The 18652-nt window shown below is 52.1% G+C and overlaps 8 protein-coding genes across 8 annotated transcripts; 6 read left to right on the top strand and 2 right to left on the bottom strand.

Annotated features, from left to right (window-relative positions):
* Positions 1-71: 71 nt before the first annotated feature.
* PV08_01325 (uncharacterized protein) lies at positions 72-884 on the top strand (the record flags this gene model as incomplete). Its single annotated transcript, XM_016375687.1, has 1 exon — positions 72-884. One exon carries the CDS (start codon positions 72-74, stop codon positions 882-884), a length of 813 nt encoding a protein of 270 aa, XP_016240963.1.
* Positions 885-1562: 678 nt separating this feature from the next.
* Positions 1563-5242, bottom strand: PV08_01326 (uncharacterized protein; the record flags this gene model as incomplete). The annotated part of the gene is made up of 2 exons (XM_016375688.1): positions 1563-2630; positions 2678-5242. The coding sequence occupies 2 exons, from the start codon at positions 5240-5242 to the stop codon at positions 1563-1565; spliced, it is 3633 nt and encodes a 1210-aa protein (XP_016240964.1).
* A 373-nt stretch (positions 5243-5615) lies between these two features.
* PV08_01327 (uncharacterized protein) lies at positions 5616-7212 on the top strand (the record flags this gene model as incomplete). Its single annotated transcript, XM_016375689.1, has 2 exons — positions 5616-5676; positions 5726-7212. The coding sequence occupies 2 exons, from the start codon at positions 5616-5618 to the stop codon at positions 7210-7212; spliced, it is 1548 nt and encodes a 515-aa protein (XP_016240965.1).
* A 918-nt stretch (positions 7213-8130) lies between these two features.
* PV08_01328 (uncharacterized protein) lies at positions 8131-9450 on the top strand (the record flags this gene model as incomplete). The annotated part of the gene is made up of 2 exons (XM_016375690.1): positions 8131-8248; positions 8300-9450. 2 exons carry the CDS (start codon positions 8131-8133, stop codon positions 9448-9450), a joined length of 1269 nt encoding a protein of 422 aa, XP_016240966.1.
* Positions 9451-10537: 1087 nt separating this feature from the next.
* Positions 10538-12551, top strand: PV08_01329 (uncharacterized protein; the record flags this gene model as incomplete). The annotated part of the gene is made up of 5 exons (XM_016375691.1): positions 10538-10983; positions 11110-11418; positions 11568-12125; positions 12239-12326; positions 12381-12551. 5 exons carry the CDS (start codon positions 10538-10540, stop codon positions 12549-12551), a joined length of 1572 nt encoding a protein of 523 aa, XP_016240967.1.
* A 213-nt stretch (positions 12552-12764) lies between these two features.
* On the bottom strand, positions 12765-13589 carry PV08_01330 (uncharacterized protein; the record flags this gene model as incomplete). The annotated part of the gene is made up of 1 exon (XM_016375692.1): positions 12765-13589. One exon carries the CDS (start codon positions 13587-13589, stop codon positions 12765-12767), a length of 825 nt encoding a protein of 274 aa, XP_016240968.1.
* A 536-nt stretch (positions 13590-14125) lies between these two features.
* PV08_01331 (uncharacterized protein) lies at positions 14126-15612 on the top strand (the record flags this gene model as incomplete). Its single annotated transcript, XM_016375693.1, has 2 exons — positions 14126-14234; positions 14288-15612. 2 exons carry the CDS (start codon positions 14126-14128, stop codon positions 15610-15612), a joined length of 1434 nt encoding a protein of 477 aa, XP_016240969.1.
* Positions 15613-16403: 791 nt separating this feature from the next.
* On the top strand, positions 16404-18497 carry PV08_01332 (uncharacterized protein; the record flags this gene model as incomplete). The annotated part of the gene is made up of 7 exons (XM_016375694.1): positions 16404-16657; positions 16749-16998; positions 17113-17158; positions 17237-17493; positions 17635-17782; positions 17933-18095; positions 18275-18497. 7 exons carry the CDS (start codon positions 16404-16406, stop codon positions 18495-18497), a joined length of 1341 nt encoding a protein of 446 aa, XP_016240970.1.
* Between the last annotated feature and the right edge of the window lie 155 nt (positions 18498-18652).

Genomic DNA, 18652 nt, shown 5'->3' on the forward strand with positions numbered 1-18652 from the left:
GCTATTGTCATACAAGCCAAAATCCCACCATTTCTTAAGCTAAGGTTATCACTTTTGACGAGTTGAACATCATGGTGTCCAGCCTAGTCCCCGATTTCGAGGTCAAGGTCCTTCTGAAGCCCTCAGAAGTGCTCGACTCGGAAAACAAAGCCAAAGCTGATGTCCTGTCTGCGTTCGGTTTCACGTCAAGGGCCAAGAAAATGAACGTCCAATTCTTGGACACCAGGAACCGAGAGTTCTACAACAACGGCTGGAACCTTCGCATCCGCAAGACCGAAGACGACGATAAGTACGAGTTGACGTACAAGAAGCGCTATGACATAAGTACCGGATTCTCTACGACCGCCGAAGGTCACATCAAGGAAACGCTTGAAGTGGCCAGGCAAGAGGGTTTAGACTCCTCGACCGGCTTCGAGGCCCAGGTTGACATTGGATACCAGAAGCAGACCCTCTCCATCAGCCGCGACAAGGAGGTTCCCACCGGGCAGGCAGGAACCGACCTTCCCCCTCTCGAAGCCTCGCGCAAACTCCTCGCCGACGGGGCACCCGAAAAGTTCAACAACTGGAAAGGTGCCAACTGGGGGACTCAGCGTCTCGCTGACTCCATAGTGTATGGTCCGGTACTCGCCGAGCGCTTCAAAGTCAAGTGGCAGGGGTTGAGGCTTTTCTTGGAAGTGTGGCCAATCCGGAAGAGCAAGACAGATGCGAGCCTCGAATACATCGTCGAGGCGTCGTTCAAGGCGGATACCTTACAGGAGGCCGTGGAGGGCCGCGACAAACTCATCAAGGTCTTGCAGGATGATAGTATCGGGAGAGACTGGTTCCTGCCTGGGGATTCCTTGAGGACGAAGCTTATCATGGAAAGGTACGGAGAGGTTAATTGAGAAGTATGCGCAACGGTGGTGGAAGATCTTTGTGTGTGGTGGTCGACGTAGAGAATAGCTGCCGCGGAGGACAGGGGGGCGGTGGCAAGCGGCGGCCACAGTGGTACATCATCGACATCCAGGATCTGGCGACAGACGTTGACAAGCAGCAACTCTCTCCCATCCTTGCTTGTGCGGATGAGGAATCGGTACTAGGTTGGAAGAGAAGAATTGTCTATATACGGAGATACGGACACATTTCTGGAAGAAGATGTTCCAACCTCCGACCGCCCTGAGAGGCCTTTATCATGTACCGGGTGCTAGGTATGAACAACGCAAACCACTCGTACACAGACTCAACGACTTGTATCGATCGTTACCAAAAAAGAAAAATGAAGACCATTGACGGGTCATGCACTGTTCTCTCAGGAGATCGTATTTCGTTTTCATTGAGAATGGTTCTGGACAACCATTCTGTAGAGTACAATACGCTGACACCTCCCCCCAGCATCGTCAAAGAGCGATAACAAAAACCAACCTAGATACTAAAATCACCGAGGGGTATCTCATGTCGATTTCCACTGAAGAAATAATCCAGGCCAAAAACCTTGCAATGGACAGGCGATCCTACCCGTGTCCCACAAACAGTTCTCGAACGCCCACCCACAGAGATCCAGGTAGGTACTTCACCCAATACAATTATTCCGGTGGACTCATCATGCTCCTCAGTCTTCTCCCTCCTATGGTCGGTCCAACCGATTGACTGAAATTCTCGATCCCTGTGTTAACCCCCATACCCGTCATTGTACTTTTAGCTCGTGCGAATTTCTGTTTGGCTGGCAGTCTGCTCTCCACAACCGCATTTGTTGTCGCATGTCTCTTAAGCGGCGGCTGTCCCGAGCCATGGCCCAAACTCTTGCTAAAATCCAGGAGAACAGGCCGTCCTTCGCGTTCTCGCTCTTTTTCCTCAACCACTGACGCACCTAGGGAAGGCACAGATAGGCCCGAATGCGGACGACCAAGAACATTGATATCAATCTCCTTCAAGCTTGTGCCCGCCTTACTCTGATCAACTGGCACTGTGGCCGTCGCATCTTGATTTTGTTGGTTGGCTTGGTGTTGTAGATCGGTGGACAAGTCGACATCATTAAACACTCTCGTCTTACTGGGACTGGCCGTCTTGTTAGGGGAGCTAAAACCTTTCCTAGGCGATATCTGCTTGCGGGGAGAGTGGGCTGGTGTTTTTGAAGTTGGAGTTTTTGAAGTGAGTGCTGGATCAGGGAGACCATGCAACCTTGCAATGATAGACTCATGATGTTCCGTACGCGGAAGGGTGGTAGGGTATTCCCAGTCGCGCTTCTGAGGCGTCTGTCCGGTAGGTAGGTAGTCTTTGAATGTTGACCTCGTCACCTCGGACTTCAGGTCTTGTAAGTGTGGTTTAACGGTGTCCCGGAAGGATGCGACGAGACCTTCTCCATCGGAGTGTGTCTGAATTTCCCCCTCAAAATTGTCCAGAATCGTCTTCTGCTCGATTGAGTTTTTCTCGAGGCTGGCAAAGCCCTCATTGACGTTCGAGACGAGCTTGTCCAAGTTTTGGCTTCTTTCCGCATGATCATGGTCGATCTGCGAACGCGCCCTTGTCACAAAACCATCCAGGGTGGCCATCTGCGTAGACATCTGGATCAGCTGAGCATCAACAATCTTGGTGGACTCTTCGTGAATTGCTTTGGTGGATTTCTGTATCGCTGAGTTTCGCGTGTTGATAGCCTGTACATGGTCAATTTATGGCTTCAGGTGAAGAACCTGGTACTCACAGTCCAATCCCCTTTCATTTTGGTTTTGATATCTTCCCTCGCCTTGACCACCATGGTCATCAGACCCGTATCATCCTCTGCCCATTGGTCCATCTTGTCGCGATACTCCTTATCCGCGCTCTCGAATTGCTCGGCGGCGCCAACAAGATTGGTCTGGGCCTTAATCAGACTGTCCGAAATTCGTTCTTGCTGTCTCTGAGACGATGAATCGACGAGTTGGAAAATCTGTTCCTTGAGTTTTTGCCTCTCCTCTTCCGCGATTCTTCTTTCGTCATCCCGGATGGTCTGGAGCTGTGTAGAGACGGCTAGCTGCGACTCGATGTTTGCTCTGTTTGCTTCTTGCAGTGCGAATCTCAGAGTGTCTGCCTCTTCACGCTGAGCTGTTAACTGCTTCGTCAGCTCATCAAACATGGTCTTTACATCTTTTCCTAGGCCACTGTAGGATGTATGCAACTGAGAATGAAATTGTTCGAGCTCCAATATGACTTCCTGTGAAATCTTGGCCGCTGCATCGGACAGCCCCTGCAGACCTTCGCCCACCTTTTCCTTGACGCTTTCACGCAGGTCCTTGATTTCTTCAAGGACAGAATTCATATCATCCTTGGCTTTCATGGATTGGCCATTAATCACAAGACGGCTTTTGTCGAGCTCTGTCGCTTTGGATAAAACCATCTTCGCTGAACTTTCGAGGTGTGTTCTCTGGGCCGACAAGAATTCTGCCATTCTTTTCTTGCTGGCCTGTATTAATTCTGCGTGGGCTGCTTGAAAACGCTCAATTTCGGCATCAACAAGGTCTGAGACAGTAGCCACGTTATCGACCGAGGTCTTCCATGATCCCTGGTTTTGGGCATGAAGGTCGGATCTTCGCCGTAGTTTCGCGTGAAGTCTGTGGACATCCCCTACTGACATGTCAACCGTCGAGACCAGCTCTGTGCCGATTCTGAACAGCTTTTCTTCTGTTTCTTCGTGTGCTTCGCGCAGAACAGCTTCTTCAGCAAGATTTCTTGCAGTATCTGCTAATACCGCTTCAGTTTGTAAAAGGGTACTCTTGGTGTTCTCTAACGTCGATCTTGTTGCCTCAGTATCTCGTTTGAGTGTGGTGAAATTATTGGTCAAATTGAACAACTCTTGGACTTTGTTGCGCAAGCTGACCTCCATGGTTTCAATACGTGCCTTTTGCTCCTCGCTAAGGATCCTCCTAGACTCGCTCTCGACCGTGATCTCTTCGTATTGATCGTTGGTCAGATATACGCCATTGCGTTGTCGAGTGGCGATCAATTCGCTCTTGAGCTTCTCGATCTCATTGGTAAACTCCCTAAGCAACGTCTTCTTCGAGATCATGGAATTGACTTGAGGCTTATTCCGAATATTCTTTGCTCGGAAGGCGTAGTCGAGAGTTGAAATTGTTTCCTCGAGGTTACTCTTTGCGGGAGATACTGTTGCGATGATGCAAGTCTTCGTCCTGCCACCTAGGGAATCTTGAAGTAGCCTCGTGAGTTTCGATTCGCGATAGGGAATGTGAGCACTCCTGTCCACAAGTGCATTGATCACACGCCCAAGAGTCAGTAAACTTTTATTGATGAGGCCGGCCTCTGCAGCTCGCTTGTTCTCGGCGCCGCTTCTCTGGATGTTCTCACTGCCTGCAAGATCGACAAGGTTGAGTTTTCCGGAACAGATGAAATCCTCTCCGCTCTCACTTGGCTTCTTGACGTAGGTGGTAATGGTGAAGACCGTGTGGCTTCGCGAACTCAAGTCGTTGCATTTTGTCGCGGCAACCTGTCGTCTGTAGCTGCCTTGCTGTAGCAATTTGATTCCTGCTGCGGCGCTGTTGATGTGTGACTCTTCCATTCCTTGGACCACGGTTGCGGAATGGCTCTTTTTATTGTTAGAATCGTCATAGATTTTCAGCTTGATCGCATCGTCCGGTGACAGCAAGTCTCGCAGCTCTTCGTTGTACAATTCGATAAACGAGCACTTAACCGAACATTCCAACTCTTCAGCTTCCAATTTCTGGAACAATGAATAGAGTACCCTGGGTATGATACCAGCTGCATCTGAGAGTAACCCGTAGGTGTCGGTCATGTCGCCAGACATCGTGTATGTCTTCCCTGTGCCCGTCTGGCCATATGCGAAAATTGTGCAATTGTAGCCCGTCATCATCTCGTTCAATATCGGTGCGACTACGTCTTCAAAGATAATGGCTTGATCTGCGGCGGGCGAGAAGACCTTGTCGAAGTGGTAGGTCTTGTTGCTGATTGCATTTGGCCCCATCGACAACTCGACATTTTTGCCCTTGACGCCGGTTGTTGATACCACAACCCCGCTGTTCTCTCGCACTTCTCGGTCGCTGCGGCCTCGACACCGTACCACAACATGAATGTTCGTCTCTTCGCCGTGATCTTGATCAAAATCTCTTTCTTTCCTCTTCGTTCCAGCGGTCGAGACGATCGACTCTGCGGGAGACGGGGCACGACCCGTCATCGAGGCATGTTGAGCAGGATGTGGTCGAGGAGGAGGACGCATTGATCTTCGTGTTGAAGGCGCCGGTCGCTGATAGCCTACCATCCTAGCGGTACACCGCGATGCGCGATGAAGTAAGAATGGTTTGTGTGCAGCGCAAGAGAGAAGCGCATGTGTTCGTTGAAGATTCGTGCGGAATGCAAGGCTTTGGCCTGAGCAGGGATGGCCGACCGCGGATGGCCTAAACGGGATCAGAAATAAACAAACCCGGTGCTTACATAATGCAGCCTTGTCAGCCGCGGGATGTCCTTGTGATTCGTCACACGCCGACTTCACTCCAGGTGACCAACCGAACAGTCGCTCATCATCATCCTCGATCTTCGAGTAAACGCTCCCTACACGAGGCCCACAGTATATTCCACCTTGCTCATTGTCGATAAATCCCAGGACTTCCTGTGTCGATGCCCGCATTCTCGTAATGGAGCCTTCTGCAAAGCTCTCTCTGCAGATACAGCCAGAGAGGGGCATCGGCTGGATCAGTATGACATGAACCTTTTCACAGTCTTGTGCCATGCTGACTTCTTAAAGCACTCGGCTCCTCTCTTCATAGTGTGTTGACCAGATTGAAAGCCTCGCCGCAGACATACTGCAACATTGATCTGTCTTACTCGGCAGCACAACCAATCGCTTCGCCCATCATTCTGAGTCTCTCCTACAACGGATTAAGGCTTCGATTTGACGGTCCGGATCAGCGACTACGCTTGATTGAAGTCTTGGATTTTTCCGCAATAACCCTTGTGTACAAGAATACAGATCTCGTTCGCCGTACTAAGGGTGTGGATGGAATCAACCCGGAGGAATATCCCTCCACCCCCGGACCAACGTTTCGACATATTTACAGTCGACTGTTTGGACCTACATATGCCGGAGAGTATCTACCTCCCGAGCAAAACCGGTCCACTGGGACTTATGTCCTATCATATCCGGGGCTGGCATTCAGCTTTCCTATCAAGCATCAATCCTGGTCGGACAAAGTAGATTTTGTCTCCATACTCTCATCGAATGCCACTAGCCCAGCTGTTTCCATGGCCATCTTTTCTGGGTCCTCCTGGACAGAAGCACGATCGAATCTGTACACGAAACCACCCACCTTTCCCAGACTCTCATTGCTCCTCGGCAAGTCCTCGGAAACAATTGCTGATGAGATCGAAGAAGTAAAGGTTCTAGGTGGTGGCAAGGTCGAATTTATTCGCAGAAATACACCCGCATTCACCCTCACTCTGAGTGAGGCCACTCCCCAGGATCTGGTAGCCGAGCTGGGGCCTCCAGATGCCATCTACCGCAAAAACGATCGTCGTATTTCCATACACGCCACGGGCAAACCTTCCAACCAACGACTCCCGAGTATGTCGCCGGCGCTGGACCCTCAGGCGCTGGACACCGACCAGTCGTCGCTGCAAAGCTATACAGAAGACTCTGATGTTGAGCCGGAACACGATGAGGGGCATAGCGGAGCAAGCAGAGACGAATGCTTCTACAACTACTTCAATCACGGATTTGACGTTCTTATATCGTCTCCAGCCCCGAGGTCACGGCCTTTTCCTGGAAGCTACAATACTGAGACTTCAAAATCACCCAGCGCTCCACTTGTGGCCACCAAGCTATTCTTACATGGAAACGTTCCTGGATCCTTTTCTTTTAATCGCCACCGAAGATGTCGCTGGACGATACATACAACCGAAGAGGGCCAAGAGCAAGTCTTGACTTCGGAGACGGGATTTTCGGACATATCATCCACCTTGAAGCAAATATGGCGCGGTATATACCGGAACGAAGACGAAGAAAAGCAAATGCAGAGAGGAATGGTATTGAATAGAGGTTGGGAACAAAGTCCTGAGAGTTCAATCGAACTGCTTGGAGACCTGGAGGAAAGCCCAACCCGGGGTCAGGGCTTAGGGGGTGGCTCTGCAGAAGTACTTGGGAACGGGATGAGCAACACGGAGTTGTTTGGATTTCCTGGAATGCTTTTTGAGGTCCTCAAGAACGATACCATTAGTTGCTTGACGGTGTTCTAGATGAATGCATTCATACCTTGCACCGTGCATGAGTATGCCCATGTATGCGTGGCTTGATCTCTGATTGATGTCTAAACCCTGGTCTTGAATGTAAGCGCCAAAGACACCGACATGGAGGAGAACAAGGCGGGGGCGGCGATGAAGCGGTCGCTAGAGGATGAAGAGCTGTTGTTGACTCGGATACCTATCTACCTTGACTCTATCCAACTTGGTGGTTTACACGATTACGAGGCAGAAGGCGGCCCGCGGTTTTAGGCGCAAACAAGGCCTCCTCAGGCTACACCAGGCTCAGTTAGGCTCCGTCCTTTGGGTGCCTTAGGCCGTTGTGTAATAGGCTCGGTTCTTATAAGCGGGCAGCCTGCAGCAACCACCGGAGGCTGGACGCCAGAGGGCGGACAGGGCTCCCAGTGATGGGCCGCCCGCTCGGCAGTGATGGTTGATTGCCTGCGGTTCAATTGGATTCCAACCTCCTCAGCCCGCAATCTCATCCCACTGCGGCACACAAACCAGCTTCTTACGTTTCCCGCTGATCCAGAGCATCCTTTACTCTCCTCGTCAGAACAACACACCTCGCGTAGATGCAGTCGCATATGTTTGAGGTCGCCTGCTCCGAGCAAACGACCCTGGTTTATTTCTAGCGAAAATGCGTACCTATCTTTACAAGAAGAAGACCTGCCAACAACGCCACAGTCTTCGCCTCCGGTATTGCGCCTCACCTTCACTGCTCCTCCTATGTCACTTGCTTCGTCACTGCATACGATCGTGAGTCGCCCTCGCTGACACATGTGCACAAACCCAGACGTAGCGCTTAGCTACAGTACCTTCCGCATCTTGCGCGGATGAAAAGTCAAAGATTTACTGCATACAAAACACCACGCACAACGCCGACTCGAATTTACCCGCCGTGCGACGAACAAAATGGCCAAACAAAACGCCATTCGTTGTCTAGTAGACGACACGGCGCTGACCAGAAATATCGCAGAGATTGAGAGTTGGCTGGCACAGGGCAAGATCTGTCTGGTTGTGCCTCTTTACAGTATGCTTGCCTACGTCGGACTCGCTTTTGCGACGATGCTGACCTGACCAGCGATTGGCCGTCTCCATGTCCTCAAAAAGGATGCTTCCCAGATCGGCGTCAACGCCCGCAAGGCCGTCAAGTTTCTCGATCGCAGCACATCCTCGCGAGGCGATCTCGCATACGATCCAGTCATCTTGCAAGGTCCAGACGAGGAATATTTAACTTGGGCTGAGGTGGAGGCACACTACTTGAACGAGGATTTGAAGAGGGCCGGTGCAAATGAGGAGGCGCTTACGGTTCCTCTGGAACACAAGAAGGGAGAGGGCGCACTCGATCTGACCGCGAAGGGCACTGCGGGTGCTGCAAATGCACTTTCGCAGGCCTTGTTAGACAAGCTCAACTTTTCGAAAGATCCTACTGCGGCTTCGCCTGCGTCCACACCCCCTCTTTCCCCTGCCTCGTCCGGACTCCAAAGCTCCAAGACTAGTCCAGAGATTAAATCTGCCACTCTGATCAAACACGACCAAACACCAGTCCCTCCCTCACTCAAGCCACTGCTCAACTCTGTGGTATGGTATATGCACGAGAGAAACACTCCATTGAAGGACAACCTGGTCTTTCTCACCAATTCAGCAGACACCATGCACCTGGCTCGCGACTTCGGTGTTCCGACCAAGAACATCCATCAACTGCGCCGTGCTCTTGGCATTGAAGATGTAGAAGAAAAAGCACCAGACAACAACAAGAAAGAACTGGTCAAGAAATCGCCACCTACAGAGCCAAAAACCTTGTTCAGTTACCATGATGTCGACAGCGACGAAGAAGAAGTGGTTTTCAAACCGCGCGGCCGAGGCTCGAGTCGAGGTGGACAGCCAGCCCGTGCTGCAGCGATTGTGAACGGAAGGGCAAAAGGCGGTCATGCCCGTTCTCCAAGAGCTTCTTTCAGCACTCAGGCTCAGCCATCTCAGAACAAACCACAGATCCCTATTGAGGAAATTGATCCTGACTCTTTCGACCGGGGCAGTTTTGGAAGGGGCAGCATACCACTTGCGAATGTCGGTGGTCCTCAGCCCAACCTGAACTACAACGGTGGACGTGCGCCTGGACATCGTGGCAACCATGGCCCGACCGCAAGCCGGGGCGCGAATGCAAATCGTGGTTATAACCGCGGGACCGAGCGAGGTTCGGCTCGCGGAAGAGGTCGACTATTCGTTCCTTGAGCATTGATGGCGCCTGTCGCTTGTATTGACTTTGCGACAGCACAAGAAACAACACTAATTTCGGAGGCAAACTGCCATTCCTACAACATCAAGGCATCAAGACACGACAGTCTCACATTGGGTGGCGCGAGACACTTAACCCATTGACGGTCAATGTCCTGGTATGGACCACGACAGGCTAAAAGGCGAAACCATTGCCATTCAGTTCTGCAGGCGTCGATTACCTATTCTTGTGGTACTAATGCATCTTCGTTCGGCAACTTTTTTTGCGGCGATCGCTTGATGAATGGACAGCTTGAAATAGAGCTTGAGGTTGATATTCGAGGAGACTCGAGGACGACTGGCGAGGATCGAAGAAGACAAGGGGACTGACAAATTGGATTCATACAGATGCGAGCCGTGTCGATATTCCTTCCGCTAGAAGGTCGGCGGTCATCTTTCTTGTCTTGGACAAGAATTCATTCGTTTCGCAACATCATTTGGTTTATGTGGTGCCAAACTGGACCGATCAGGGTGCAGGGAGGGCTGGTTCTGAACCATGCTCAGGTCGGCGCGAGTGTCGTCGGGAGGAGAGCCTTACGGATTTCCTCGGGACGACTGGGATACTAGGGGGGCAGATTTGCTCTACCCGTCCATTCGTTACAATTGTTGTAGCTTTTTGCAATGTCATGTTATTGGATACATTGACCTGCGTGAGCTCTCTCTGCATCGTGTCTCAAGAATTTCTGCCCAGTCAGATCGGGACTTCGCCTCGTATTCGAGAGACCCCGCAGCTGACTACGCGACGCACATCGCCTCGTTTTGGTGTTGTGATACCTTCCTTTACTGGCTCTTCGACCCTGTTCTTGACTCAGGGTGATGTTTGGGGTCTAGACCTCCCTCCGTGCCATGGCCTGCAGAGCATGCTTACCTGTACCTATATAACCACCATGGCGAAGTCCGGTTTGATGCGTTGAGCTGTCCGGTTTCTGGTCGTCTTTCCAGGTGTCGTCAACAACGATAGATATCTATCAACCTGTCCAACAGTTATCTACAGGAAAAAACCCTCTCGTCCACACGGCAAGAGACTAGACAAAAACCTACAACCATGGAGTCGGTGCCGCAACAGCAACCGCCATCACCACCACCACCACCAGCAACACCGAGAGCACGAGTAGAACCCCGGAGACCGGGGCTGACTCGACTCATCACCTCGTGCGCCGATGCTCTCTCAAAGACGCTCACCCAGGGGACAGGAGACCACGGAGACCTCGCGACTTGGTGTCCCGACCTCGGTGTCTGCGGCGACGGCGACGATCGGTCCTCGGCAACGGCCACCACGTCCACGCTCACGAGTGACACGCTCGCGTCTGCGCGGGCACAGTCAGACATCGCGCGTCGCCGGGGTACGAAGGGTCCAGAGATGGGCGAGATCACGCAGGACGTCGAGCGAGGGTCAGCACGCGAACAGCCAGCGCAGAAAGAACGGGAACCGGACGACGACGACGACGAGGAACGAGGGTGGAGAAAGTTTGTCAGATATTTTACGCCGTCGTAGGCTTTCCCTTCTCCGGTGTTTTTTTTTGTTTTGCCTCCCTTCCTACCTACCTACCTAGGTACCTCTACAGGTATCTTTTGGCCGTGGTCGGGAATTCGACTGACATAAAATACCCTTGCCAGATGGTATACGGTGACGATGGGAACAGGAATCGTCTCGATTCTCCTCAACCAGTTCCCGTACGGGGCGCGATGGCTCTATTGGCTCTCGATCGTGGTATTTGCGCTCAACGTCGCCTTGTTCCTGTTCTTCCTCGCCGTCTCGACGGTCCGTCTCGTCATGTACCCGGCCACGTGGACGCTGGCCATCGATCGGCCCAGGACCAGACTCTTTCTGGGCGCCATCCCGACCACCATGTCGACGATCGTGAACATGTGGGTCTTTGTGTGCGTGCCCGCCTGGGGGGAGTGGGCGGTATACTTTGCCTGGGGGTAATGTGTTGACCCTTTTCCTTTTTTTTTCCATTCCCTCCAGTTCTTCGTGTCATTGTGCTCGGGTCCCTGCCAGCCAGCCAGCCAGGAACCTCGAGTTCAAAGTGAAAAAAAGCTATCTTTACTGACACCTCAACGCCATCACAAAGGCTGTGGATCGCCGACGCCTCTCTCTCCCTCCTCTTATCCCTGTACCTGCCGTTCGTGGTGGTCGCGTCTCGCAATAACGAGACGCCCCTCAGTTCGTACACGGCGCTCCAGCTCTTCCCGATCATCGCGTGCGTCGTGTCGTCTGCGTCCGCGGCCGTCGTGGCCAGTGTCATCCCTCACCCGCACCAGGCCCTCGTCACCGTCATTGCAGGATACGTTCTCTGGGGTTTGGGCGTGCCGACCGCTCTCTTCGTCATGGTGATCTATTTCCAGCGCTTGACCATCCATAAGCTTCCTCCCCGAGAGGTCATCGTCTCGTGTTTCATGCCGATTGGGCCGCTTGGCATGGGAGGACTGGCCATCACGAAATTGGGCACGGTGGCAAGAGGCCTATTCCCGCGCACCGACACCATCCATCCTCTCGCTGGTGACCTGGCATATAACCTGGGCGTGTTTGTGTGCTTGATTTTCTGGGGGTTTACCTTGCTGTGGCTGTTCCTTGCGGTGGCGAGCATCTGGAATTGTGGTCGATTTCCATTCAACATGGGCTGGTGGGGGTAAGTGAGCTGCCGCTATCTCATCTCTGGGGTTCCCCTTTCTCTGGTAGTGAACGAGCGAAGAGGAAGAGACACGAGTCTTTGGCGACATGATCAGGCTGACGACGAGTAAGGTTCACTTTCCCTCTCGGTACGTTTGCTTTGTCGAGTGATGCACTTGCTGTGGAAGTGCCGTCAAGGTTCTTCAGGGTCATTGGAGCAGTAAGCGGCGTTGCCGGGTTCAATGCTTGGAACAACAGGCTGATGTGCGCACAGATAACGTCAGTTTGCGTGTGCCTATTGTGGATGCTGGTCGGCGCTGCGACCTTGAGAGATCTAGTGACTGGTGGCAGGAAGTTGTTCCACGCACCGGGTCCAGTGAAAAAGGTAGTTGATGGGAATCAGGGTCTCAGAAAGATGGGTCAGGTCGAAGAGAAACAGGCATAGTTTTGGCCCAATTTGTGGGAATGGTGATGCGAAAAGTTCTTCAACTATGAGCATGGTGTAAGTTCTTTGATTTTGCTAGATGGTTGTTCGCCGTGCTTTCCTTTGAGGACTGCCGCCTACCGTCTTATCCTCCGTAAACAATCTCAGGGGGTATATGTATGATTGCATATGCATTTCGTCAAAAGCCATAACTCGTCCTGACGTGAATGGATACTACTCATCCACGCCACTACCTGGTGCGGCTCCTTCCACCTGGCCCTCCCCTGGGGAAGTTGCTTCCATGACCTGCTTGATCTCTTCGAGACGACGCTGGAATCGCTCAATCATCTCTTCCATACTCTCCTTATAAGCGGTCGCAGGATTGTCACTAGGTGTATTTCCTCGCCCTTCAATACGTAACATCAGTGCGTCATCGTCTCCTTCTCCGATGGTAGGAGCCGTGGTAATGCATGATCTCAGAACTTGCCAATCTGCGCTGAAACTCTGGGCTGCAGTGACTTCGTATGAGGCCGGCGTGGCGACCGAGTCCTGTCCCTGCGTTGGGAACCGAGGATGTACATCAAGCACTAAGTATTGCTCGCGTACACCTGCAATGGGTGGTGGGAGCCTTGGATCTTCGTGGTGCTGCGCACCTGTCCGCTGTGACGGGTCGAGGATCTCTAGACTCCGACAAGCGGCTTCAGTGATGATGTCCACATCGTCGTCGGCGAAAATGTAGTGGACCGTGGGATGGTGGTGCTCGCCGGTCACGCTGTCCTCGATTAAGGTGAAAAAGGGCTGGAAGGAAGGGATGGCGTTGGCTTCGGCATCCTGATGGATACCATACTGTTCTGACTCATCGCCTCCTTCGACAAGAGCATGCTCGGAGTACTCGATGGCGTGAGGCTGATGGGGAGATTGATGTGAAGCCACAATGGGATCGTCTTCGAAGTGTGGAGAGGGAAGAAGGCTGCGTGCCTGAGGGCCGCCGCTTGTACGCCGCAAGGAGGATTTCGACGGCGAGGATGAGTGCGTTGGAACTTGACGGGGCTGGGACATATCCAGATGCGGAGGGTGTCGCGGCTACATCGTGATGGGCATGGTTGATGTTGGCTGTTGTCGAGAAGAGGGTGAGTTGAGTGGGCGTGGTGATTGTTGGGGCAAGATCCAAGGCAAACAGATCGGCAGAAGATTAGATAAGATCAAAAGGCAGTGTGCCATGCACCATGCTATCACTGTGTCTGGGAAGATGGCAATGAACCGATCCCCTCTGCTCGTGATTAGCTGTACGCATGCTCTGATATAAGTAAGACTCTATTCTTGTCTCGAATCTCGCAAAGAACGAGGCACCTGCGCTCTTTAGTCACCATATATTCTCAGTCATGCGACGGACGCAGTTCGGAAAAACAGATCCGCCGAATTCTCCCAGTTCTGGAAAACATATATCATGGCGATGACTCAGGTATTCATTCCATCCTCGTCGCTTGCTTAGATATCACCTTCAGTTCCATTCAGAGATCCCCCCATTTCGTTTCGGACTGTTTTATGGTTTCACCCCCTTTACAGCGTTCAGCGTTCTTGTTAGACAGTAAATCATGGAAGGAAAGAAGGTTCTCGTGGTCGGTGCGGGACCCGTAGGATCTCTTGCTGCAATCTATGCTTCCATACGAGGTGCAGACGTGGAGGTCTATGAACTTAGAAATGGTGAGTCGGGAGCCCATTTTAGCATCTGTAGCTAACACGAGGTCTGCCCCTAGATCTACGGAATATCGACACCACTCCGCTCAATTTCACAAAATCCATCAACCTCGCCCTTTCCGAACGGGGCATCAACGGGCTTCGATCTGCTGGAAATCCCGAACTCCTGGAAGCAGTCCTAGCCCAAACCATCCCGATGCATGGTCGAATGATCCACACTCGTTCGCCGACAGGGGCTCGGTCTGAGCAATCTCAACTTTATGATGTCCACGGTCGATTCCAACGTTCCGTCGACCGCGGTGCGCTCAATCGAGTTCTTCTTGATTACCTCGAATCCCTACCAAACGTCAAGTTATTCTTCCAGCACAAAATGACAGGAGCCGATTTTCGGGTAAAGAAGGCTTGGTTCGAAGTCTCTGATCGAAGCAGCACTTCGGACCGACCCAAGGAAGTGGAAGTGAATTTTGATCTCATGATCGGTGCGGATGGCGCACATTCAGCCACTCGATACCACATGATGAAGTTCGCCCGTACAGACTACCTCCAGGAATATATTGACTGTCTATGGTGCGAGTTTACCATGCCGCCCACCGAATCTGGCGATTTCGCTATCTCGCCAAACCATCTACATATCTGGCCGGCCGGAAGCTTCATGTTCATCGCGCTTCCCAATCTTGACAAATCATTCGTGTGCACTTTCTTCGGTCCCGTCGAGCTCTTTTCCAGGCTTGAGAAAGAACCAGACTCAGCGCTTCTCGATTTATTTGACAAGTACTTCCCAGGGCTTACTGATCACATCAAACCTGGCGACCTGGTGTCTCAATTCAAACGAAATCCACATCTACCACTTATCAATATCAAATGCTCTCCCCATCATTTCCACGATAGCGTGGTAATCGTCGGCGATGCTGCCCACGCCATGGTCCCTTTTTATGGCCAGGGCATGAATGCGGGCATGGAATCAGTCCGAGTGTTGTTTTCAAAGCTGGATCAGTTCCCCAATAATACCGCTGAAGCGCTTGCCAGTTATACTATCGAGCGAACGGAAGATGCCCATACCATTGCTGACCTTGCACTTGGGAACTATCAGGAGATGCGACATTCGGTTACGTCGCCATTGTATAAGCTGCGCAAGTTCGTCGAGGAAAGTCTGGACAAATACTTTCCAAGTTTGGGATGGGCGACTCAATATTCCCGCGTCAGCTTCAGCAACATGAGGTACAGTCAAGTGGTGCAACACTCAAGGAACCAGAAACGCATTCTCAGCGGTATGCTGCTGGCTCTGGCTGCACTTGCAGCTTCAGGCCCTGCTGCTGCTATATATCTGTTTGCCATTCGTTCAAGGCTTATGAAGAACGTCAAATTCCCGTGGCCCCGAAGATGAATGCTTGGTAGCTCATTGTATCATAACGTATCGAGAACCCACGTCTAGGAGACGCTGTATTCTTTACCTCACAAATGACGTTAAGAGAGACAAATCAGCTTTGATGGTCGCGATGCAGGTGATGTCTATACCATCCACGAGGTCGTTGTCGACAAAGTCTGAGGTCTCAATAAATGCATTGCATCCGACAATGCTGGTTTTGCAATGAGCGCTGATTTTGAGCAAACCTCCAAGACCACTCCGTAAACACCGATCGCAGCTTAAATTCCACTAAATGGTGGAGACATAGTGCACTTCCAACCTGCACACTGGCCTAGTACGAACGTTCTCGTGCTGGCGTCGCGCTGGCACAGGGCCTCTTTAGCGATGTTAAAAAGACAGCTCGAATCTCTCTGCAGCTGGGCCTCTACGCGAACAACGTGGGTAAGACTGATCCTGACCAGAGAACCACGGCGGCAGTTGGCATTTCCAGGCAAGAACAAGCTTCGCTCCAAAGCACAGAGTAAAACCATGGTCTCAGTCATGCAACTTTCCATTCGCACATTCTTATCGTACGGTATGTCGAAGTACTGGTCTCCTGAGCCACGTCGGATGCTTTCTCAGCTTTGGAATGGGCGGTTGAAAGCACGCCATTGTGCGAAATATCGCGGAATGTCCAGGGATTCTTTATCTAGTGCTGGTATCCGAGAACCCTCGAATTCGTACTGACGTCTCAAAGTTCATGCGAAGCTTTCTTACCCGGTCCAACAAAACCACACCTCAGTCCTGATCAACAAATAGTTCTCACCACAATGGGGGATGCAGGACCATTACAAGAGTCCTCAACGCTCCGAGTAGCCATCGTCGGCGGTGGTCCGGCTGGTCTTGGCGCGGCCATTGCTCTCTCAGCCTTGCCGAACATCCAAGTCTCGCTCTTCGAACAAGCCAAGGAACTTCGCGAGATCGGCGCAGGGATCCGTATTGGATACAATTGCTGGAGAGTGCTTGAGTTATTGGGCGCCGCCGAGGACGTCAAAGGTCACCACAAGACCTCCATTATACACCGGTAGGTCATGCTACACAGACCCTTCCTTTTTGTGTACCTCGGATCTGTCTTTGCGCCGAGTATTGTCTAACTGGCGAGGCGAACGATCTAGAAACGGCCTCACTGGCGAGCTAGTAAAGCAAACTGGTCCCGTCGATCTGCCGTTGAGATACCAGCCACGACGGGTGCGGAGGACTCGCCTGCAATCCGCGTTAAGAGCCCAAGTTGCTCCGGGCATCATTCAATTAAACAAACGGCTATTGTCGCTGGAGGATTTGGGCGACAGTGGCGTGAGACTGACGTTCCAAGACGGCACGATTGCGGAAGCGGACCTTGTCGTTGGGAGTGATGGCATTCGATCTGTGAGTTTGACTTTCGACTCCCCCAATGCGTCCTTGACCAGAGGCACAACTCAACCGTGGTCATGTTGTCTTCTTCACGGTATGGTCCATTCTGACATGTGAGAACAAAAAAAGGTAGTAAGGGATCATATATTCCCAGAACACAAGATCAGGTTTACAGGTTTGAGATCCCCCGTCCTCGTCGTCCCCAACGTCTTCTTGAAACATGTGAGGTGAAGCCAACGATGATGCCGGACAGGCACTACGATATGGCGCGTCATAATCCCCGTATCGAAAATCTCGAATGTTCCCGAACTTACCGTCTCGACGTCTTGGTGGCACGGTCCGTCGGGCCATGTATACCATTCCTTCGTCGATGATCCGGACGAGACGCCGGAAGAAGAGCGCTACATCGAGATAGCCGCCAGGAACGTCGTCGATCCGGCTACCGTGACCGGGAAGACGTTCAGTTGGGGTATCCCTGCCACGAACGAACGAGTCCAGTCGCACTTTGAGGTAGTCTCTCGTCCTTGTCCCAGCGACCCCCTTCATCTGCGCATTACTCCCCCGCCTCTCAGACGACACTTTTTTCTGACATGGACTGAATGGACAATTCGAGATGAAAAGCTAATTCATTCCCTGGGTGCACATAAATAGGACTACGACGCTCGAATCCGCGAATTCCTCGCCCAAGTGCCCGAAGGCCAATGGAAAGAGTTCGCAGCCTTCGCTGGGCCCAGGCTGGACAGATTGACAGGCTGGGACAAAGTCGTATTGTTAGGGGACGCGAGTCATCCACTGTCTGGTAAGCTTGGTACCTGTCTCCACCACTTTATCGACGCTGTCCTACCTTGCTTGGTAGGTTAGGTATCGATGGTGGTGGTGGTGGTGCAGTATATATACCTGGACGTCGCTTCATGATTCTGAGTTACCCTAACCATGCATTCGTCATCAGGGGCATTTGGATCCGGTGCCGCATTCGCCCTGGAAGACGGCTGGATCCTCGCGCGAACCATCGAACACGCATATGCCCAAGGGGGGGCCACCTCGACCTCGCAACCGTTGAGCAAAGCACTCGACGTGTTCGACCGCATACGGTCACCGTATTATTCGAGAATGTAAGTCCTGAGAGAACCGGTGACCTCCGCACATTCAGTTCGACCTCGCAGCGAAAGCGCTCACACACACACACACACACACACACTCACCCACTCACCCACTCACCCACTCACCGCTCGAGAGAGTCTCCGTCCTGACCTCCTGACTAACTTGAACGTCTTTGAAAACAAATTAACAGGTACCAATACCTCGACGGTCTGAAGCAAAAGACATCTCGGCCCAAAGACTCAAACGCAACGTTCGCATCGACCTTGAAATCGCGGATCGAAGCGTTTGGAGGCGAAGAGGCCCTGCCGTGGATATACCGTAACGACATCGAGGGCGTTTGGCGCGACTTTGTCCTCGCCGAGCAGGCAGAAGCTCCCCAAGTCAGTCCCGCAGGAGAAGCGGTGTCCGGCTGAGACTCGATTTGTCTATACTCATACCGGTTCATGCTCAACAGAGTCCAGGCTCGCGCGGTTCCAATCTCACCATTTTATCCGGAAGACGAGTACGTGAGGAGGGACGAAGTCGCATCTATCTATGTACGCTCCTATATACGGAATTTGGTATTAGA

This window comes from Exophiala spinifera (genome assembly GCF_000836115.1).
Source record: "Exophiala spinifera strain CBS 89968 unplaced genomic scaffold supercont1.1, whole genome shotgun sequence".
In the NCBI taxonomy this organism is placed as follows: domain Eukaryota; kingdom Fungi; phylum Ascomycota; class Eurotiomycetes; order Chaetothyriales; family Herpotrichiellaceae; genus Exophiala; species Exophiala spinifera.